Source organism: Lygodium microphyllum, chromosome 8 (assembly GCF_053477565.2).
Source record: "Lygodium microphyllum isolate KBCC chromosome 8, Lygodium_microphyllum_v1.1.10, whole genome shotgun sequence".
Lineage (NCBI taxonomy): Eukaryota > Viridiplantae > Streptophyta > Polypodiopsida > Schizaeales > Lygodiaceae > Lygodium > Lygodium microphyllum.
Genome location: NC_141142.1, coordinates 129115368 through 129139938, shown reverse-complemented (window position 1 = coordinate 129139938; position 24571 = coordinate 129115368). Strand labels below are relative to the sequence as shown.

General features: G+C 44.3%; 1 protein-coding gene across 2 annotated transcripts in view; it reads right to left on the bottom strand.

Annotated features, from left to right (window-relative positions):
• The window catches only part of LOC148032850 (P53/DNA damage-regulated protein), a 90638-nt gene that overhangs the window by 31593 nt on the left and 34474 nt on the right, over positions 1 to 24571 (bottom strand). For both annotated transcript variants that reach the window (XM_087683518.1, XM_087683519.1), the window contains exon 3: positions 7998 to 8247. In XM_087683518.1, coding sequence (XP_087539644.1) covers positions 7998 to 8247 — 250 coding nt within the window. The remainder of the gene's footprint in view (positions 1 to 7997; positions 8248 to 24571) is intronic.

Below are 24571 nucleotides of genomic sequence, written 5' to 3'. Positions count from 1 at the left end.
ACACAAAATCCCGATTGTAGGAGATAATGCACTAACAAGTAATAAACTAACTGCTCTAGAATGAGCTACCTCCTCCGTCAAAACAAGTGACGAACAAGTCAAAGCTCCTAAAGTCCTCATCTGACAAACTGAGGCATGCAAGCAAGAGATGACAAGGCATGACGATCATGGCCGCTAATAACAAATAAACCATGCTGAGGGCTGAAATTTGTCGCTTTTTACCATCAATATGTACAATTTGAAAATGAAGCATAGAGAGAAGATTTTCCCATCTCATATGCTTCTTTGACAACTTTGTCTACGTCAAAAAGTACCTCAAAGACTAATGGTCTATTTGCATTGTAAAATCAACCCCCAATAAGAAATGTTTCCACCTAGACAATGCATGAATTATAACTAAGAGCTCTTTCTCATAGACCTGTAAATTCTTCTCTATACTATAGAAAATTTGGCTCTCATAACCCACAACTCGGCCATCTAGCATAAGAACTCGCCTAATGTTGTTACCACATGCATCACACTGAACCACAAATAACTTTCTTAGATTAGGCAGCACAAGTAGAGGATCTAAAGTTATCTTGTCCTTCAATGCTGAAATTTCCAATGTTGTCCATCTAAATGGCACATTTTTCTCAATGAAGATACAACTTTAGCAAAACCGTGTACATACTTCCTATAGTAAGAATATAAATCCAAGAAGCTAGAGATCTCATGCACATTTTCCAAAGGTGGCCATGATCGCATTGCCTCAACCTTTGCAAGGTTCATACAAATACCATAAGCTGTTACAATATGCCCCACAAAGTGGATTTCATGTTTAAAAATTTTATTTTTCGTATCATTGATAACCAATCTATGCTTACATGGTTCATTGAACACAATGTCCAAATGCTTTGTCATCAAAGAAAATATCCAATTGAAAGTGAAAGGAGCATTTATAAGTCCAAAAGGAATAACAAGAAACTCATATAACCCAAAAGATGTCTTAAAAGCTGTCTTAGGCACATCTTTCAATCTAATGCATATCTAATGATATTCACTTTTCAAATCAATATGATTGAATATGCCTGCCCCTTGTAATCTATCCATCACATCATCGATCCAAGGTATCAGAAACCAATTCTCTATCGTGATCTTATTCAAAGCACGATAGTCAATGCACATACGCAATGAACCATCCTTTTTCTACACCCAAAACACTAGAGAATAAAAAGGAGATGAATTGGATTGAATCATCCCTTTTTCTAACACCTCATTCACTTGACTCATAATCTCCTCCTAGTATACTGCCATGACTCTGTAGAGTGGCTTATTAGATGCGCTACTTCCAAGGATAAGATCTATGCCATGATCTTCATACCCTTTAAATGATAAGTGCCTTGAAAGTGATTGAGAGAAGAAATTAGCATACATTTAAAAATGACAAGCAATCTTTCTCTAACTTTGACATGTTTCCAACATTCTCACTATCAACATTATCCTTAGTAAAAGCCAATATGTTGAAAGGTGATCTTTCATTACTTTAGAAATGGCAGTTGCAGATAAAACAGGAACAAGTTCTCCTTTCAACTTTAAATCAAGTGCAAGTATCTTTCCCTTATGCTAAATAGTGATCTCTTTTACACGCACGAGAATCAATCACTGCATACATACACCATGGCATACCAAACAATAGATCACAACTCTCAAGTGGAGCAATGAAGAACTCTTTATTGTCCACATATCCTTGTATATGCAACCAAAGCTTGTAACGGACTCTACATGGCCTTTACATGCCATCCTAACTTTCCCCATGGGTTTCATTCCATCCTCTCTAATACTTAGAGGAGCTACCATGTCTATAGAGATAAAGTTGGCTCGTGTACCATTATCAAAGAATATCAATGCAAGCTGAAATCTAATTTTGTCCCATGCTCTGCACAACTCCGTAGCATCATCATTGGTTGATTACTAACAATATCAGGCACCAATCCCACTAATGTTTTAGACTTCTTTCCCTTGGGATCTCCATGGTTCTCTATTTTTCCAACTTACTGCCTTTTGGGACAGTGCTTTGCAATGTGACCCTCCTATTCACAAATAAAACATTTATTAGCAACTATCAATTTCCTATGTTGTGCTAATGTTTTCAAGCCCTTTCTTTGCTATTTTTGCCTATTTTCAAGCTGATTTTCAGATCTGCCCCTTTTCTCAATCTCAAACAACTTTTTATTCGGCTTCTCCCCACTCTCTAAGAAGCTTGAATCCTTTCCACGCAGCAAATCATCAACTATAGTAGTAGTCTCTATGAGCTAAGATGTGCTAGAGATGGTGGATTTAATGCAAAAATCCCTTATTTCTTTACATCTTATTATATTGCATTCCTTAGCATCCAACTTGTTCCCAAGCTATCATGATGTCCACCTCAAAGGTACTTGTACCTTGAAAAATCCTAGTACCAAATAGGCATCAAACGGAGTATGAAAAAGTATCAAACACTTAGAGTATGCTGTCCTAGACCTGTGAACTATATATTACAATAAGCATAGAGGTTGGGGAGCTCACAAACAATGCTTGGGGACAAATGCCAATGCCAGGGAGCTTCAAGATGATTGCCAAGGTAGCCAAGAGTGTTCGGGAGCTTGGGGAGAGATCAACCATATCATAAATGGGACCAACAACAGCAAGCGCAAATCACGCTGCTATTGTTGGGATTGTTGCTGCTACAAATGGAGTAGATGTGGCACAAGGAAGCTCAAGGGGAGCTCAATGAAGCCCCTACAATGCCCTAAAAGAGCCTTGGTCAAGCTGAGAAGTGGGGAAGATCAAGTGCATACCTTTGAAGCTAAAGCCATAGCTTCCATGAATGATGGGCTGTCAATATTTGAACCGGGCTGAAGCAATGACAGGTGAAGCTCCTCGATCTCAGCTCTGATACCAATTGAAGGAAGAGCTCAAGCGCAAGCACGAGCAAGTAGAAACAAGAGAGGTGCAAGCTATGAAAGATTAAGCAAGAGAGCAAGAGAGAGACTCTCAAGATGTGGGAACTCCAACGGTAACAATGTATGACTGGCCTCCCCTTATTCATTGGTCACTAAAAGAATAAAGAATGAAGTGACAGTAATGGGCACCCGCGGTTACAGGTAGAGTCATCCCCTGGACAAACTAGTTTAGGGTTTCTCTGTGGACAGCAATACGGCAGAGTGCAGAGGACATGTCAACAGCGTACAGACAAAGTAGGATGCCATGTCAACAGTACGGCATGATGCCACGTGCCGCTGGTACAATTGGACAGCAGTTTTCTGCAGTCGGCTGCATTTAATGCAGCTGACCTGGTGGTGTTGTTTATTATTTATTGGCTATTTATAGCCAATTTGTGGCACACTCCAGAATATTCATTGGTTCAGGTTCTGATCTTGAGATTTGTTGGCTGAGACAGACTGTGCTCGGGCTGACAGAGATCGAGGTCATCAAGTCGGAGAGACACACAGATATTTCCTTTGCCCCCGTGTATATTCTGCACTGTTATACAGCAAACTACACTGCAGATTTTCTGCATTTACACTATCTCCTTTTCTCTCTCTCTCCTCTCTGTGTTCACTCTCTCTCAGCCTTTGTCCTACACTTCCGCATCGCTGCACTTTGACATGGTATCAGAGTGGTGAAGATGGACTGACTGAGAGCTAAACCTATATGAAGAGGAGATTTCAGCACGACACAAGGCTGTGTTTCTAGGATTCGAGGGCGAGCGGGAGGGCTGCGCATCGGTTCAAGGCTGAAGCAAGCGTGGGCGTGTGGGAAAGGAGTCTAATTGGTGAATTTGCTGCAGGTTATTGCTGTTTGAAGGGAAGGAAGGCTGCGTTTTAGGTCTTCCATTGCAGATTTTACATTTTCATCACCTCCGGCGGGTGAAGAAGGTACGGGCAAAGACGGAAACAGCCCTACCAAGCTGCATTTACACACTCAGAGGGGGCTGCTTTTGCGTTTGTGCAAGCATTGCAGGTAACCATGTCTTCAAAAGCTGTTTTGGAGTTCCAGGCGATCATGGATAGGAAGGTGCTTGTCCTACCGGCTCTTCCATCGGATCAGAAGCTTGATGGTGACAATTACTGCATCTGGCGGATAATGATGTTGGCCATTCTGGAGTCTTATGATTTGGAGGAGCTTGTGTTGGAGAAGATCAACCGGCCCTCAGTGCTAGATGAGTCCAAACTCTCTTCCAGTGCTCGTGTGGAGTTAACTAAGGCCCAATCTCATTGGGACAAACTGAATGCCAGGATACGTTCTTTTCTTTTTCTGTCTTGCACTACAGCCACGATAGCTCACATGGAGTTAACTAAGGCTCGAGAGATATGGCTGGAGCTCGACCAAATGTACAATCGAATGAACCTGATGAAGAGGGTTTCTTTGGAGGTGCAGATGCGGACCTTGTCTATGAATAAGTCTTCTTCGCTTCAGGAATACATCAACAAGCTTCGGCAACTTCAGATGCAGGTTCAAAATGCCGGGAAGCCTATTTCCTCCGAAGACATAGCGATCACTTTACTATCCCAGTTGCCACCACGATTCGATACTTTTTATTCCGCCCTTATTGCTTCAGGGCGGGAGTCGACTCTTCGGTGGGAAGAGTTGGTTCCTATGGTCTTGGACCAAGAGCAATAGTTGAAGGGACAAAATGCTTCCAAATCGGAGGCATTGGTTGGTCAAGCCTCTCAGAAGAAGGGGAAGGACCAGAAGAAGAAGGAGAAGGATAACAAATCCAAGAAGGAAAAGGAGAAGGAATGGACTTGCCATATTGTGGTAAGACTGGTCATTGGAAGAAGGAATGCCCCGATAAAGACAAGAAGGACACCAAGAAGAAGGACACGAAGGATTCTGGAGCGGTGGCTGCACCCTCATCAGCTGCTTTTCTACACTTAGCAGTCATTGAAGACTCTACATCGAAGACTTCTGATGCTGCGATGATAGCTCCCCAGGCTCAAGAGTGAATTGTGGACAGTGGTGCCTCATAGCACATGACTCCTTCTTCCAATAGTGTTGCCCATTTGCGACCTTCGCGTGGGCAGATTCTCATTGGAGACAGCTCTTTTGTGTCTATTGCTACGCGGGGTGAGATGCAGCTTATTCCAGATAGATGTGGTGGTACCCACACTTCCGAGGTGTTGCATATGCCAAGCTTGGGGTATCATTTGCTTTCAGTCCATAAGATTTGTGCTCTTGGCCTCTTGGTGGAGTTTGATAGTGATGCTGTTCGAGTCCTTGATTGTGGATCGAGGAAGGTTCTCTCTGCAGGGTATGAGGAGGATGGCATCTACAAATTAAAGTCTTCTACAGCTCTTACCTCTCTTCTTCTTACCTCTTACTGAGCTATGGCATACTCAGTTTGGCCACTTGAACTATGAGTACCTTCGGAAGGCGTCACGAGGATCGTTTGTCCAAGGTTTGCTGGATATAGTGGTGAGCCATCAACCATGTGTCTCCTGCATTCGTGGGAAATTGCATCGGGATGCAATTCCCAACAAAGCTTCGAGACGGTCTACTTCACCCATGGAGCTTGTATCTACGGATCTTTGTGACTCGATGAGGACCGAGTTCCTGAAGGGGAGCTTGTACTTCATATTGATCATAGACGACTACAGCAGGATGACTTGGGCCTATTTCTTGACTTTGAAGTTGGAGGCTTTCTCTCACTTCAAGGATTGGCTTCTCTTTGAGGAGAACCGTTCTGGCCGGCGACTGAAGACCTTGCATTCAAACAAGGGAGGTGAATTTATGTCTAATGAGTTTACTCGTTTTTGTGCAGATAGGGGCATTCACCAGCAATTTGCTAACATCAACATTCCCTAAGAGAATGGCATTTTGGAGCGGAAGAACCGAAGTGTGATCAAGATGGCGCACACCATGATGAAGCACCGACAGACACCTGACATCTTTTGAGGCTTACTTCGGGACTAAGTCTGATGTCTCTTATTTCAAGATCTTTGGGTGTGATACTTATGTGCACATTCCGAAGACGCAGCATGACAAGTTCGAGGTGGCTTCCCGACGACAGGTTTTTGTTGGCTACAGCTCCCAGTCCCAAGGTTATCTTTTGTTTGATCTCGTCAAGCAAGATGTCTACACGAGCCGAGATGTGCGGTTCATGGAAGTTCCGACCACAGAGGAGTGAGGAGCACCGTGTTCTTGGAGATCCAAGGGAGAGTTGGGCTTCCGAGACAATTCCTTTGAAGCTAGAGTCTTTTGATGGAGATTCTTCTTCTGATTCATAGTCTTCACTTCCATCGGCCACCCCCGAGGAGCTACCATCGGTGGATGTTCCCAAGTCTTCTGCAGATAGAAAGCAACGAGGAGAGGTCTGGCATTCTCCTCATTGGGCCCGTGAGTCCCTCAGGAGTGGGAACCACAAGATGGACGGCGGAGATCGCGGAGGAACTAGGCACGTTCTACGGAGCTTGTTTGATCTAACTATTATTTGCTGACCCGTGTTATGCAGAATCGTGAGCCCACTTCAGTGAAGGAGGCTTTGCAGTCTGATCATTGGCTCCACATGCATGAAACGAGAAGATTGACTCATTTCTTCAGTCGAAGTTGGGATATCGACGCTCCAAGGCCGATCCACAGCTTTATGTGCACACTTCCGAGGTAGGTTGTGTGTTGTTTGTGTTGTATGTTGATGATTTGATTCTGACAGAGGATTGTGCACAGAAGGTCCGAGAGACCAAGACAGCTTTACATCAAACATTTGAGATGACGGATTTGGGGCTTCTTCATTTTTTCTTGGGTCACGAGATTTATCAATCTCATAGGGGGATTTTCATCTCTCAACAAAGGTATATTCAAGAGCTCTTGGTAACTTTCGAGATGGAGACTTGTCGGCCCATTACTACTCCTATGGATCCGAACTGGAAGGCCACTTCACACTCAGATTCTCCCGTGACGGATGCTTCCCGCTACCGTCAGTTGATTGGGTTCTTGATTTGGCTTCTCAACACTCGTGTTGACCTTTGTTTTGCTGTGGGTCTTTTGGCAGGGTTCATGAGTGAACCCAAACAAGTGCATTGGCAGGCTGCCATGAGGATTCTTCGGTATTTGAGAGGGACCTCTGACTTAGGGATTTCTTATCCCGCAGGTACAGATGCTTCAGATCTTGTTCTTACAAGTTGGAGCGACTCGGATTGGGCTAGTAATGTGGACCACCAGTGGTCTACTACAGGCTATTGTTTTACCTTGGGTACAGGTGTTATCTCTTGGAGTAGCAAGAAGCAGCCCACAGTAGCTCTTTCTTCTATTGAGACGGAGTATGGGGCTGCATCTTCCACCACATGTGAGGTTGTGTGGCTTCGGAGATTGTTGGAGGAGCTTGGCTGCCCCCAGACTCGTCCTACTCTTCTGCAGTGCGACAATGAGAGTTGCATTGCCTTGGTGCGGAATCCTGTATTCCATGCCCGGAAGAAGCACATTGAGATTCAATATCACTTCATTCGGGAGAAGCTTTTGGATGGGACCATTGATGTAGAGTACTGCAAGACGGAGGATAATCTTGTAGATTTGTTTACGAAGGCGCTTCCCCAGGCTTTACTTCGTCAACATTCCAGATCCCTTAGTCTGATGCCTCGTCCAGGATCTGAGAGGGGGTATTAGAGGTAGAGTCATCCCCTGGACAAGCTGGTTTAGGGTTTCTCTGTGGACAGCAGTACGGCAGAGTGTAGAGGACACGTCAACAACGTACGGACAAAGCAGGATGCCACATCAGCAGTACGGCAAGATGCCACATGGCGCTGGTACAGTCAGACAGCAGTTTTGTCTAGTCGGACAGCAATTTTCTGCAGTCGGCGGCATTTAATGCGGCCGACCTGGTAAACTTCACAAGGAGCTGTAACTCCTTATGCCAACTGCCGCTCTCCAACCATTTTTGACACATAAAGTAATAATAACCATTTGATTCAGGTGCATTAGGAACATATTGACCTAAAACTATAAAACTGTTATAAGCTATGATTTGTAAATGTGAATCTCACCTTTCTCAAGCTTTGAATGTGTCCCATGAAATGGGAGGCTTAAAAAGAGATCACCTCCAGGACATAAATACCACACAGCTTCATCTCCATCATAGTCACCACAAGTTCGACAACCTTCTTTCACCTCCTTTATGGAGTCATCTGCAAACTCATGAACCATCGGGACACTACTTTGTGAGGTTCGAGCTAATCGTCGAAGGGCTGTAAGAGCTTCTCTATTGCCATTGCGTGCCTTGTCACTTTCGATCAGCTGTATATTCAAGAGAAAAGCATATTAATGAGGTAAGTGCACAATATAAGAAATTCTGGGGAAGCATATTAATCAGCTTTAGTTCCTAACTTAGCAGATATCTTACTAGTTAGCAAGAATATCAAATTAGAGCTATCAAAGTTAAGAAGAAACGACAGTGATGGAAAGGATGCAGACATGACTTCAACCACATGACTTCAACCACAACACACTTTTAAGCATAGAATTGTTTATTTTTTGCGAATAAAAAGAATGGCTAGTTATGTTGGTCAATGAAAATCAAGAAGCTACAAGGCTCAACAGCACAGCTAGGGTGTAAAGGTAGCTGCTCATCAATAACAAAGATGGACCTACATCGAGATGATGGAAATCCCCCCAATGCAGCTCTTCTTTTTCACGTCTTTTCTCTCTTTGCTTTTCCTTTTTTTCTTTTTTCTTTTTGCTTGGGACACGTGCACAAATAAACTCCAACATTGGTGTCATCTCACAGCATGAAGATCTGAGATCCAAATCAAGTGAATCACCATCTAACCAATCATGTCATTCTCTAATAGAGTGAGTAGTGGAACTCCAAAGCTCGACACAAAGGTGAACACTCTCATGGGATCCAATGTAACTACGAAGGGTTTCAGCCTTGAAACGTTATATGCAAAGTGAAATAGTTGAATAATACATATGAAATAGTTTTCTTTATACACAATCAGTCTCAACTTACACATTTACACTAGACCAAACAATGCTATTGGGTTGTAGAAGAAACTGAAAGGCACCAACAAGAAGTAAAATTAAACATGCCATATCGAAGACCTAAATGACCACCAGGGCTCTACCACACAAGGATAAGCATAGTGCTCCAATAGGTCAGCTTCAAATGCATGAAGTCTACCACCATAATGAACTGCTGCATTGTCATACTTTAAGCCCCACCTAGAACCCCAACTACCAACCTATCTGTCCTCTCTTTGCTTATGTATAAGAACTACTCAAGCAAAGAAGATGAACACAAAGTGTACAACAAAACATAGTGATAGGTAGTAGAACTCAAAGGTGAAGAGTAACTCAAAATGAAAGAGTGAATGCTAAAAACGTGCTATTCAAAGTGAATACAAGACCTCAAACCTCCATGTCTCAAAGCGGATGAGGGTAGAGATAAATAGGAGAGTGTGTCGTACTCTGAATGAATCCTGAATCGCAGTAGGCAACCTCTATGTGCAATCAACTTCTGTAAATGCATATCAAAGTGTGGAATCTGTCCAAACTGGGCTGATCAATGGCAGTTGAAACGAGCCTTCCTTCTTGGATAGGGTGGTAATACCTAATTAAGCACACACTTACAGCAATCAATAAATGAGCATAAACTGAAATGCACACTTTACCTTAACAATCTTAGATATTAGATACCTCATTGGCCCCAAAACTGGTGCCCCTTTTGGTATTTCTTTAACTTTCATTGCTAATGGATTGAGTACAAGGTGAGATTCCACAATCTCCTTTGTTGATCCAAAAGCCCCTTGCTGCACAAACAATCAGCAAGCAATTTGAGTCAATTGCCCCTTGATTTTCACCCAAGACTTGCTTTAGTGGAACCATCAAAACTAGTCAAATGCTGCCCCAATTTATAATGGATGAGCAAGCATCTGAAATCCGTGACAATTACTTGAATTTCAAGTGTTGATTTTAGTGTATGATGCCCTTGACTGATGGCACAAGTCCCAAGGTGGCTGCTAAACACTAATTTTTGCAGAAATTTAGGGTTTACAGCAGAATTTCCCATGTTATCCACCAAATCTAGCTAAGATCTGCTCCAAATGGCTAAGAAATGTTGAAACCTTCTGAGAGAAGGTGAGAGAATGCTGGAAAGAGAGAATTCCCTAATTTCCCAAGCGTAAAAACACAAAAACTGGCTGCTATTTGCCTAGAACAACCCTAGATGTTATCATCTACTACTAGGGAGAGCATTGAATATTGTCATCTACCCCTAGCTATTGTCGGCTGCACTTGGCAAGGCTACTTGCCCTACTGTTGACTACCCCAAAGGTCTTCCATTGGTTGCAAACCAAACCAGCAACTACTCCTTCCTCTCTCACACAAGTTAGATGCACTAAAAGACTCTCCACCAGTTCTAAAAACGCTTTTCTTAGTTGCATGGGTATTTTTGCCAAGTGGCATCCCTCTAATCCCATTTTCTGGCAACTTTCAGCCACAAAATTAATTTTTAGAATTAATTAATTTTGAAAATTAATTTCATCCCTTCTTACCCTACCCGAAATTAGATTTTGGGCCCATCCATAATTGAATTGGCTATGCCATTTGCAAACTAAAGTGGTCCCCAACCACAATTGACCCTTAGACGGGCAATTAATCAATTAGTTAATGCCTAGTCCCTAGTGTCACCACTGACACTTAATGGCAAATTAACTGTCCTAGGCTTAACACTGACACCAACTGACAATCCAAGCCCAACTAGCATAACTTGTCACAACTTTTGCCTTTGCCATCCCCATTGACTCCTCGGGGTCCTTGGCCATTAACCATGAAATAATTGCCATGTGCATCACATGTGCCTAGCAACCTTGCACATTTGATTAATTACTTAATCAAATATTACTAGCAAGATTAAAGCATTTCACAAATTTCATATCCCCATTACAAATCTCCCCCTTGAAATCCCTACAATCGTCCTCGATTACACTACATTGTGTCAAAGCAAAAGCATATTGCATTGGAATTTCCATAAGGCATCACAATCACAACATTAGCTACTATTGTCTAACTATGCCATATGCCCAAAACTTGCTGAAAATTTGCAGCTAGTATAACATGACATAAAACTAAGAATCGGTCAAGAACTATTGCTAGAAGCCAATTGGATGCATCCATAACACATGCTTCTAAACTATTCTAACTTCACAACCACAGTAAAGCATTAACTCAGCATAAACCATGGTTGAAACTATCAATCACATTTCTTAACATGCTATTGTCAATGGAACCAGCTGTAAACCATTAAAAACTGAGCATAATCTGATCATAAATTGATTTGAATACTAGTCATTAACTGCTGCAAATGTGATGCCAAGCTGGTCACAAACTAAGTGCAAAAAGATCGCTATTTAGCTAAGGGAAAGGCAATCACACTTGATGCAAAGTTGAGAGGTGAATCTATCCCTGTTGTATCTGCAAAATTGCCATTTCTAAGGTGTGAAAAATCATCTTTCAACGTACTTGGTTTTTACTAAGGATAAAGATGATAGTGAGAATGTTGGAAACATGTCTAAGTTCAAAAAGGATCACATATCATTTCTGAAAATGTATGTTGATTGCTTCTCTCAATCACTTCCACGGTAACTACCACCTGAAAGGCCAGAAGATCATGGCATAGATCTTATCCCTGGAAATAGCCCACCTAATAAGCCACCCTACAAAGTCAATGCAACCCAACAAGAGATTATGAGTCAAGCGAATGAGCTATTAGAAAAAAAACCAATTCAGCCCAACTCATCTCCTTTTTGTTCTCCAATGCTTTTGGTGTAGAAAAATGATGGTTCATGGCGTATGTGCATTGATTATCATGCTCTGAACAAGATCACGATAAAGAATCGCTTTCCAATTCCTCAGATCGATGATATTATGGATAGATTGTAGGGAGCAACCATATTCAGCTGTATAGATTCGAAAAGTGGGTATCATCAGATACGCATTATGCTGGAAGATGCGCCTAAGGAAACTTTAAGGACATCTTTTGGGTTGTATGAGTTTCTTATTATGCCTCTTAGACTTACAAATGCTCCTACCACTTTTAATCGAATGATGGATCACATCTTTAGGCCACATAGAGGATTTATGGGCACTTTCTTTGATGACATGATTGTCTATTCAAAGAATGAGGCAGCTGGAGGGGAGCTACAAGCTCTACCCCGAGACCTACGAACCACTTATTGCTCAAGTGTTTCGAACCGAGCGGCCATGGCTACCTCTCACATAGCCGACGCACAATGCCTACCTTACGAGTATAGTGAGCTTACCTTGATGCTCAATCGAGTACCCTCCTCTTTCTTCGGTTACCGGTTAAGGCGCCTTTTTCTTCCTTTTGTCCTGCGCCTTTTGCTATTTCCTTTTTTCCATTTCCCGCTCCTCTGTGCTGCGGTAAACATTACCCCCCTCCTAGCCAAGTGCCAGTTCCATGGCACTGTGGTGGGAAGTAGTGGGATAGATGATGCTGTTGCTAGGTGGAACTGGTGGGTAGATGACACAAATGCTTGTGAATGAGAGGTGATGGAGTTTGATGACGATGACCAGGAGAAATTCCGGCGTGCTTTAGACTTCATGAAAATGCTCGGGATTTCACACACAGTAGGCTCCCATTCTGCGACGGCTGATAGAGGTTCCAATTGGCTGGTGGAAAATAGGTAGCCGGTTATCCTTTGGTCAACAAAAACGCTTGATCAATAAGCAATCCCTTAGGAGAATGGTATTGGAGGGATTTATTCTGGAGAAACCCCCCGAACGCTGTTTGCATTGAAAATCCGTTGTCTTGATTGAAGATCCTTGTCTTTGAGTAGAAGGTCTTCAGTTTTGAGTTGAAGATCTTCAGACTTGTGGAATCAATAAGCGATCCGTAGATCTTGAGGCGTTGGGCATGGATCATTGGACGATGAGGTTCCAAGATCTATGCCAATGGCAGATCCATCACTGGGTTTTCCTTCTGCTTGATTTGGTTCAGTCATGGCAGCCATCAGTAAGCGGATGATTGGCAACATGAAATCCGTTGAGCCATTTAAACCTTCGCAACGAAGCTCCTGAAGTTGCAGTAATGGAGTCATGTCCAACTCATGCAAAAATTCCTTGTCTTTGGAGGATGTAGTGGATTGGAGTAGCAGGAATTTAATAAGTCGGAGGTAATTACAAGTGGTCAAAAATGCTGGATCTGGGCAGGAAGAGAAGTCTGCAAGAAAACGATTTATAGAAGGAAGTATATCTTCTAACCTAAACACTAAGCATTCCTCAGGGCTCCTAGCATTTACATTATATATTTTTGGGAAGTCGTAATCCCCATGCAAGTCTCTAACATAGTCCATTCCATGCCTACGGGGGTAGGGCATGTAGATAGGATCATTGCGCTCTTCGGGGAGTGAACTACAAAAGGCGGTCCATGCATCAAAATTGATGTCCCAAATCCTCCTCCGCCATTTCGGCTGTGCCTCGTAGCCTTGGACAGTTTTGGGAACCAGATTGACCTTGTCTTCCTAGTAATCCTGTGGTTCTTGTCGCCACCTAGTCATTATCAGGCTCCTCTCTTCAATCCACCTGTTTGCAAGTTCATTAGCCAGATCCTTGATCTTGGCTAAGACTCCTAGAGGCAGGGCCCGGTCCAGAGAGCGTGGGAAAGCAAATGAGAGCTTTCTTCCTTGTCACTTATCGTTCTTTCACTTGATTCTTCTCCTCCGTGGTGAGGTGGGCTTTGATGTGCAGCTTGCTCTTCCATGACTCCAGCATCCTTCATTGCTTCATCTATGATGGCTGTCAAAACACCACCATATCTAATTGTGGCCGCCTTTGAGGCAGGTTTCTTCCTTGTGGAGCGTGCTGTTGAGGCAGGGGATTCTCCTCCTGCTGGTGCTTCCGCTGGAGTGAGAAGGGCAGCTGAGCTTTGAATGGTTTTCTGCACGAACCCATTCCAGTCTACCTCCTCAGGGACTCCTGCTGCGATGCTTTCTAACAACAGGACCCCAATCCTGTTCATCAATGCGTTGTACCTTTGGCCCGAGAAGAGTGTGTGGATCATCTTCGCTTGCACCTTCACTACTGGATCCGGGATGTCAGCCAAGCTGATTCCATCCACTGTGTGCACCTCTTCTTTCTATACCCCCAACATGGCGTAAACATCCCTTCTCGGCCACCTCTCTTTCTTGGGTACGAGCCCCAAGGCCTTCTTTACGATTGCCGCATTGAGGGGCACTTCAACTCTTCTTTCCTGCTCCCCTGTCCTCACTGTGACAGTGCCACAGTTCCTGCCCTTGTCAAAGTTCCTCAGAAATTCAGCACACATGCCGTAATCCATGGCCTGCCCCACCTTTTCCACATACTTGTGGAGGTGGCATCTGTCCACCAATTCTTTGACTGCAGGTTCCTCCAAGATGGCCTCATCCAAGTTTAGCGTGTGCTTGAAGGTGAATTGACTAAATCCTCGTGTCTCGATGCTGATGCCGAACTTGGTCATCTCTTCTTCAGAAAATGGGAGTTTTCCCCCTTTGTCTTGTCCTGCCATGGTGGTTACCTGTCAACACACCATGCCAACATTAATGCTTAAAAATCGGCTTATTTCTAACAAAACTCAATTTTGAGAGAAAAATGTATGTGTCAAAAATTGGTATACTTGCTTAGAGGCTTGAATTTTAGAGACAGACTCACAGCAGCAATTGCTATTGTTTTCCCTTTGCAGTATCTTCCATTGAAACTCAATTAATCATAACATTCTGCTAGATGGCATGACTCTCATTTTGCTGACTCTCATTTTGCTCTGCTCTTGCTCACATTGCTCCCCCCCCGTCTTGGATCTTTCAAAGAATCCTTCCTAGAATTAGCACAGGAAATACGAGGCAAATGCTGTTTTTCGTGGATTGACTTACTTAGCCAATAACCAATCATAGAAGCTTGGATTGTATTCGAGTTGGGCATGACAATCAAGAGCAAATGGTTGGATGGAGACTTGAGAGATATAGGTCAAGACATCGTGAAAGAGATCTCCAGTATTAAGACGGCTTGCTACATGTAATTCCTCTTCCGTAAGGAATTGGTCAATGTAAGGGTGAGCGAGCACATGGTCGTCTAAATGCTGGTTGCGGGTGATGGCCAAAACCCTAAATGAGATAGGTGCCACATAAGTAGAGTCATATTCGATGGTTTTAACTGCCCTGCGTTGCTCAGCATTGGTCATTATCCGGCAACCTTTTTTCTCCCATTGGATTCTCAGAGCAAACCACTGCTGCAAGAACGTGGAAGGCGAGCTTGCCATCTGCGTGAGCTCTTGCAACTCGTGCTCAGGAACAGAACGAGGAGGCTTATGATATGAAGTAATTAGTCTTCTGAGGGCAGCTTGCTCCTTTGAGATTTCGTCGTTTGCTATCAGTTCAGCAGCAATTTTGGGGAATTTAGTGGTCATAAGTTCGTATTCTTCCCAAGTGCATGGTAATGCACGAACATCCGAAGCAAGTGTTTTGTCAAGAAGACCTAGGTCTAGCCTCTCATAACTTCTAGCGAATGTAGTGAAAGTTTTGTCCAATATCTTGATGCAGGTTACTAAGTCATCCCCAAAAGTCGCGGCAAGGTCTTTAGCCAAGGAAAGGAAAGGTCGTACCGCGTAGGAAGGTTTAAGACCTGCTGGTGGGAATGGTGAAAATGGACTGGATAGTGGTGACTCCATCATTGGTGTCACAGGTGTGGCTTTGCACTCCGAAGCACTTTGAGGTGCTGTAGAAAGCTCTGGGGGCATGGGAGTTGTGCTGGGTTCTGAGTGAGCAGTCATGGGGGTATTTAAGTTCTCTGGATTAGGTAAGTCTAAGGCTTGTGGCGTTTGCTTTGGTCGGTAGATGAGCTGGGGCTTACTAGCCACAGCGGGCAATGGTTTGCTGACTATGCCCTGGGCACCATGTGTGCAAGCCTCCCTCACTGGGGTGAGATTGCTTGTAGATGAGCTTTTAAACTTGCCATTTTTAGGCACCCAAATCCAGGGGTTGCCCTTGTAGTATCCTTGTGCTCGCAAGAGATCTTTGGGGATCCATCGCGGCGTGTTTGTGTGTCTACGTCGATAGCATCTAGACTGCCTCTTAGGCCGTGATGGCTGATTATTTTGGCGTTTAGAATCACGTTTGGGTGGTCTACCCGGATGTGGTCTTTGCCGTTTTGGCACCCATATAAGCTTGGACTCCTTGGCCTTGTGAGCACTCTTAGTGGGTTTGGGCCTAGGGTCGAGACCCTGGCATGAGGCCTTAATTTTCTTCTGTTTAGACTTGGGCTGAAGCGTGGTCGTAGGGGTTTCTACCGATGGCTTCAGAATGGTGGAGGAGTCAGGACAGCCCTTGTTGAAATTCGTCACTATACGCACATTGCCTATAGCAAGATGAATGCGGTTTAGGTTGTAATCCACATTACAGTTCGTTTGCTTCTTGAAAGTACGACCTAATAGTGACATATTACCGGCTCCTTTAGTGTCAGGCAACACATGAAAGAAAGCTGGTAAACTCTCAGACTCCATAGAAACGACTACCTTGCACTTCCCTAGGAGTGAATAAGCATTACCCCCAAACAGGGTGAGTTTGGCATTAGTGGGCTGTAGTTTCGGTTGACCAATGCGTGTCCAATGGTCATGCGTCAAGATGTTGTAGTCGGCACCTTCATCAATCAAGGCATCGAAAGAATACGTCGCTCCTGCTGTGATTGTGATTCGTAGATACGCCGGTGCCACTGCTTCTTCGTCCTGATCTGTAAGGTCGGTTATAGTAGCCATGCAGACGTTCATTGGGGGTTCTAGCATGGGTGGCTCATGTAATGGATGGGAATGAGGATAGTACTTCTTTATGCGGCTGCCATTAAAAAAGCCTATTCCTTCGCCTTCAAGTGTCTCTAACTCAACATTCCCTGTTCTACCAATCATGCGTACTCTGAAAGGCCCTAGCCCCCGAAACTTCATCTTCTGTTTATGTCCTTTTACAGAGTATAGCAGAACAAGGTCCCCTTGTTCAAAGTCTCGTTGTTTGACATGCTTCTCAAACCACAACTTTCGTCGAGCCTTCTCACAAATCAGAGAGTGAGTAGCGAGGAGTCGGGTCTCCGTTAGGCGCTCTAACTCCACTAAGCGATTGGTCCAAGCCTCTCTTCCCTCCCAACGCTCCTGGACTGCTATCCTTAAGCTAGGGATGAAGAATTCTAAGGGTAAAATGGCTTCAGTTCCGTATGTCAGCCTAAAAGGCGTCTGTCCTACAACCGTTTTATAAGCTGTGCGATAGGCCCACAAGGCCGCCATTAGCTTGTTGTCCCAGTCACTTCTTGAAGTAGACACTACATTTGTAAGCACGTTGACTAAGATTTTATTCGTGGATTCGGCTTGGCCATTAGCCTGAGGGTAATAGGGAGAGGACTTCCAATGAATTATTAGGAAGGTAGAGAGCAAGTGGGAAATCACCTCATTAATGAAGTGCGTGCCTTGGTCGCTTACAAGTTCGATTGGACAGCCAAACCGTGAAATGACCTGCTCCCACAAGAACTTTGCAGTGGTTCTAGCATCATTCTTCCTCGTGGCTCATGCCTCTGCCCACTTCGTTAGATAATCGGTTGCCACTATGATGTAGTGAGCTTGGGAATATTGTGCCGCAGGACTGATAGGCCCAATAAAATCGATGCCCCATTTTTCAAAGGGTTGTCGGGCTATGACAGGAGTCAACTCCATCTTGTCTTTCCGCATAGGCACTTTGGTCCTTTGGTACTCATCGCAGTGCTTTACGAATTTAGCTGCATCGTGGAAAAGGGTGGGCCACCATAGTTGGGATTGTAGCACCTTTCGGGCTGTTGTGTCCCCGCTAAAGTGTCCTCCAGCGATTCCGCCATGTGCTTCTTTCAATGCATCATGCATCTCGTGCTCACATACGCATCTGCGCAATAAACCGTCTTGTCCCAACCTGTAGAGTTGGCCGGCTATCACTTGGTATGGCTGAATTTTCAGGATAAGTCTTCTCAGCCTGGCCTTCTCAATGGGTCTCTCAGGTAGTCTGCTCTCTAACACTTGCACTATGTCATTGGCCCAATACGGCGTCAGATCAGCTTTAAACAATTCTCTCTCGCTAGACAGGTTAAAGAGATGAGCATCCGGTAAATCGCCAAGTATGCCTTGTCCAGCGGCTTCTCCTGTGGGTATGCGGGACATGTGGCCAGCCATGTAATGTTGCTTTCCTTTGTGTACAACCACAGAGAAGTCAAACTCCAATAGAAGGAGTAACCATCTAGCTATGCGTCCCATAGCACAAGGCTTGTTCACAAGATATAGCAAGACTTGATGGTCAACAAAGAAGACAAAGGGAGTGGCCAACAGGTAATACCTAAATTTCTTTACTGCAAATACCATGCCCAACCCCTCCCTTTCTGTCGTGGAATAGTTCATCTCGGTCTCTGTGAGCTGCCTGCTGGCAAAACTCGCCGGGTAATCTAAGTTATGTTCACCAGGCTGGCATAGTGCGGCTCCAATAGCGAACTTAGAGGCGTCTATGTATACATGAAATGTTATGTTCCAGTCTGGGGCTCGTAAGATTGGTGCAGTAGTAAGAGCCTTTTTCAACTCCTCATATGCGCACTAGCATTCCTCAGTCCACTCGAACACTATCAACAGCTTGTACAATGGTCTTGCAATTAGTGCGTAATTTAGTACAAAGCGTCGATAATATCCAGTGTATCCTAAGAAGCACTGAACTCCCTTGTAGTTATCGGGTGGTGGTATGTCAACAATGACTCTAACTTTAGAAAAGTCAGTGGCAATGCCGTTCCTTGACACTACGTGCCCTAAGATGCATCTGTGTTTCACCCAGAACTGGCACTTTAAGGGGTTCAACGAGAGGTGATACAACCTACACCTTTCAAAGACAGCTCTCAATTTCTCTAAGTGTTCGGCCCAACTAGAGTGTACGCATAAGTCTTCTACAAATACTTCCAGTTCGCGCCTAAGCATGTCCTTAAAGATAGTGCACATTAGGCGTTGAAAAGTCGCAGGTGCGTTCATCAGCCCAAAAGGCATGACAATGTAGGCGAATACACCCCATTCCGTGGCAAAGGCAGTCTTGTGCCTGTCGTCGGGGTACACTTGCACTTGATTATAGCCCGAGAAACCATCCAGAAAACTCTAGGCTTCATTACCTGCTACCCTCTCAAGCATGTGCTTGGTGTAAGGTAAAGGATAGTTATCCCTCTTTGTAGCGGCATTCACTTTCTTGTAGTTCACGCACACTCAGATTTTTCCATTTTTCTTCATGACAATCACGATAGGTGATACCCAGTCCGTATGCTCGATCTCATATATGAATCCTGCCCTCATAAGTTTATCAATCTCCTCTTTTACTGCATGGGCGCGTTTGGGATTCATGGGGTAAGGTCGTTGTTTCGTTGGCACTGCATCAGGGACCATTGGGATATTATGAGTCACAATCCTAGGGTCGACTCCCTTAAGTTCATCCAATGTCCAGACAAATACGTCAATGTACTCTTACAAGAGTGCAAAGTTTGGTCTCCTCATCCTCCGTCAAGTCATCTGCAATGAATACAGGTCTTGGCTTTTCACCTTCCCCAGCCAAGTTAACTTCCTTGACTTTGACGGGTCCCTCGATCGGTTCACTAGTTTGGCCTTGTCTTTTCGCACCTAGCAGAATCACCACTCTGTCACCCTTTTTAAATTTTGTAAACCGTTTGGGTAGATCCTGCGGTTTCTTTTGCCTTTCTGCTTCTGAGTCCTTTGCTAGCTTCCTCGCCTTCTCCTTTAGTCTCCTGCGCCTTAGGTGGACTGGCAAGTCTCCCTTGGTGCATTTGACTTTAGAAGGTTGTGGTGTCTCGGGATCACTCTCAGTGCTGACTTCCGACTCTGAGTTAAACTCGCATCCCTCACTTGAGGAGGGTGTTTCCCCGGGGAGTCGTACTTCAGTAGGTGCATCCATCTTGAGCACTGGGATTACCCATGGTCGTGCCACTCCGGCTTGCTCGTAATCCAGGGCTCCTATGTGTTCTAGCCAGGATCTGTCACACTCCATTCGCATGACTCCTTTTTCGTTCTGACTGGTCCTTCCTCTCCTAGGCCTCGAGTCTGCCCTGATTTGTTCTATCGCTTTTCCTTCCGTGTCATACTCTATTGTATCTATCTCTTCTTCACTCGCCTCTCCCGTAGAGCGACAGTCCTCATACTCCTCGTCATCAGAGTCTTGTCCTTCTGACTGCTCATCATCACCTAAGCTTTCCTCTCCCGTCTCCTTGTCATCAGTAACTAAAACCCAGTTATATAACAAATTCAGGTCGTGGACCTTGGTCCATTTCCATTCTGGCTTAGCTAATAGATCACGTAGAGGTATTAAGTTAGCAGCCAAGTTGCCTTCCAGTTTATTGGTCAGATACTCTACGATTTCCTGAAGCTCTAGTTTGTTGTTGGGGATATGGAAACGAGGCTGGTTTGCCTGGGTTGAGTGAGCTTCCTGCCATCATGCAGAGTGGCACAATTGACTCCTCAATTGGCATGGTTGCGGCTTTAGCAGCCTGCCGATATAGTTCTTCCTCATCCGAGAATGGTAGGTCAATAGTTGCCAAAACGTGCTTCGACGCGTTTTGATCCCACTTGACGCCTGCTATACACAATCACAAGAAACTTTCCAGATATGATTAGGGCACTACTAAGAAGTACCAGACTCACCTGGAGTAGCACAAATCCATGGCACCCAGAATCGTGATAGCACTCCCTCTTCCTAGCAACCAGAAGCTTTCTCTCTCTCTCTCTCTCAAAGCTAACCAGTGAAATGAGGTTTGCCCTGGCCTCCTAAGCCTCTTAAGATCCTTTCCTAGCACTGCAAAACCTTAAAGTCAGTTCCCTTTTCCCTGTTTTACCCAGAAATTTGAATATGGTCTCCTGTTTCCCTGTTTCCAGCAGCAGCCAAAACCTTCTGTTTTCTGTTTTTTCAACCTAATCTAACCTTAATCTAGTGCAGCCAAAATGCAAAACAGAGATGCAGAATGGTAGTCCTACACTAATGCTTCCAACAAACCAAAACACTTACTTGTTTCACGGATTAAAACCTCCTAAATCTCCTAGCTATCTCGAGCGTCGGTTCGGGCTGCAAACCCTACTTCTATGCTCGATTTGATGCGCGCGGCGCTCAAGGCTCGATTCCGTCGGTCCTGGTAACGGAACCAAAATGAAGGGGAGCTACAAGCTCTACCCCGAGACCTACGAACCACTTATTGCTCAAGTGTTTCGAACCGAGCGGCCATGGCTACCTCTCACATAGCCGACGCACAATACCTACCTTACGGGTGTAGTGAGCTTACCTTGATGCTCGATCGAGTACCCTCCTCTTTCTTGCACACCGGTAGCTCCACGATCCTTGAGGCAAGCTCAAGCAACCTCAATCCCTCTCCCATGAGCTTCATCCTCCATAGCCACGCGCGAGACAAGAGAAGAGAAGAGAGGAGGGAAAGATGAAGAGAGAAGATGGAGAGCTTCTTCTCCAAGATCCCTCACTCTCACACAATCACTCCCTCACTCCCTCACACTCTCTCAATCCCTCTCTCAAGCACAAGCAAGAAGGCAAGAAACAAGAGAAGAAGAAGAAGAAGCTTTGGCCACACACAAGAATGAGCTTCTCATTCACTTTTCAACTTTATATACAAAACCCTAAATCCCTTTTGGGCAGTCATCCCCTTTTCCCCTTTTTACATGGCCGGCCATTAGCCTAGGCCCATTTCTCATTTCCCACCGTTCTAATCTATCCTATTCCCAACTAATGCATACAATTTGCACAGGAGTGAGCCTGGCGCTCTTTTACAAGCATTCGGGAGCGCTTTCACACTTAATGATGCGCTTTTTACTCCTTTACTTTCCTTGGGCGACTCTAAGACTTCCTGAGGGTCGTGCCCGTGCTTTTAATTTTTTCAGGGTCTGGTTACCGGTTAAGGCGCCTTTTTCTTCCTTTTGTCCTACGCCTTTTGCTATTTCCTTTTTTCCATTTCCCGCTCCTCTGTGCTGCGGTAAACAGCAGAGCATAGAAGACACTTAGACATTGTGTTCAATAAACTATGTGAGCATAGACTGGTTATCAATGACGAGAAAAGTGAATTATTTTTACATGAAATCCACTTTTTCCGACATAATTTATCTGCTGATGGTATTCGCATGGATCTTACAAAGGTTGAGGCAATACGATCATGGCCACCTTTGAGAAATGTGCATGATATCTGCGGCTTCTTGGATTTATGTTCTTACTACTATAGGATGTTTGTACACGGGTTTGCTAAAATTGCATCTCCATTGCATGCTTTGCAAAAGAAGGATGTACCCTATAGATGGATAGTAGTGGAAACTTCAGCATTTGAAAAGTTGAAGGAAAAAATAACTTCAGATCTTGTGCTTGTGTTGCCCGATCTAAGGAAGTCATTCTAGTTCAGTGCGATGCATGTGGTAACAGCATTGGGGTTGTTCTTATGCAGGATGGCCAAGTTGTGGCTTATGAGAGCCGAATTCTCTATGGTACAAGAAAGAATCTGCAAATCTATGAGAAAGAGCTCTTGGCTATAATTCATGCACTATCTACATGGAAACATTATTTGTTGGGGATTGATTTTACAGTGCAAACAGACCATCAGACTTTGAGGTACTTTCTAACACAAACCAAGTTGTCAGAGAAGCATATAAGATGGGCAAATTTTCTCTCTATGTTTCATTTTCAGATTACACATACTAACAGTAAAAATAATGTTGTGGCTGATGCATTGTCACGTAAGCCACAAATTTCAACAGTCAAGATGATTTATCACACTGAATTGCATGCCATGAAAGAGCAATATGTTGTTGATTCACACTTTACTAATGTTTATGATCAGCTTTGCAATGACCAAAGGCATGAACACTTTGTGCTAAAAAAGTAGGAACAACAAAAGGATCAAATGACTTCAAACATATTCACACCACTGCTCCAGTCTCCATGGCCAAACATGGACAGAAACGATCAGGAGTGGGCTAGGCAGAGAACCATCGGACTACCATGGAGTCCGCAGACCGTATCAGATTTCTACCTGTTGGGAATAAAGGCCCTTGTGCCTTTAAATGTACTCAGGTGTGAACACACCCTTAGCACTTGTACTTACACATATATCTATCTAAAAACCTAAAGTGATACACTCGTCATTGTAACTAAAATCGTGCATACTCTCTGCTCTGCTCTCTCGCACTCTGTGTCTCTCTGTTGTGTGTAAGCACTATGTGTCTTGATCCTCGCGCTACCTTTGAGCTCTACAAACTAGTTGTTGGGAATAAAGGCTCTCGTGCCTTTAAATGTGCTCGGATGTGAACACACCCTTAGCACTTATACTTACACATATATATCTATCTAAAAACCTAAAGTGGTACACTCCTCATTGTACCTAAAATTGTGCACACTCTCTACTCTGCTCTCTCGCGCTCTCTTTGTCTCTCTGTTGTGTGTAAGCATTGTATGTCTCGATCCTCGCACTACCTCTAAGCTCTACAAACTGGTATCAGAGCGGGCAAGAGACAGCTCAGGTATTGTAGGAGTCCCAGGTGGACTCGACGAGCAACAGTCCTCAGTGTCTAGCAGGTGTAGGAGAGACAGTCGACAAACCAACAAGTGGCATTTCAGGAGTCACACGAGTGTGACAGTGGTGCGACAGGTTGGGCGAGCAAGCAACAACTTGATACGCAGAGCGAGCACCAATCGAGTAGATAGCGACGGGCAGCAGCGGGCGACTAGCAGGCGTGAAGCAATCAAGTGCAGCAGTGCGTAACGGATCAGCAGTTGGCGACCAGTCCACGTCGATCCAGTGCGTGACAAGGCAGCAGTCGACGGGACAGGTCTAGCGTGTGGCGGCACAGGCGAGCAGGTCAACCGACCCTGTCACATTTTTTTCAAAAATCAGTCGTTTTTTTTAAACCCCTTTTGCCCCCTTTCCTTTGTGGGCGTTCGCGCATACAAGCACAAAAGGCAAATCTCTATGTTGAAATTTGGGAGTTTTCCCAAATTTGTACCCGACACACATTGCAGTGTTCTCTGGACCAGAAATTGTAGACATTGAATGCGCAGGTCTCAGAAATTTTTTTTTGGGGATTCTCAAATGCAAGTGAGATTTTTCTTGGATGAGTCAATTTCACTGAAATCTGTGCAATCTTGGCCCAAAAACTTGGGGCTTTTTTCGGATTTGAGAATTGTGATGCAGGACAAGACAATTTGTCTCAAAAATTGCAGGAATTTGTGACATTTTGTCTCCGACATTTGGGGCTTTTCATGTACATGCACAAATTGGGCTGAAACTTACCCAATTTCTTGACATTGATGCACATTGGACCCCGTGCAATTTGGGGCTTTTGTAGTTTGGGCAAAATTTGTGCACCATTAGGTCATTTTATGTACATGCAGATTCAATTCCATGCAATTTGGACATCCAACACTTGTAAAATTTGGGGTTTTTGCTGAAATTGCTCTATTTTGGCAGAATTGGCGAGTTCTATGCATAACAGAGAAAATGCAGATGTGTGGTTGATGCTTTGAGCACAAAAATTTTGGGGCTTTTGACC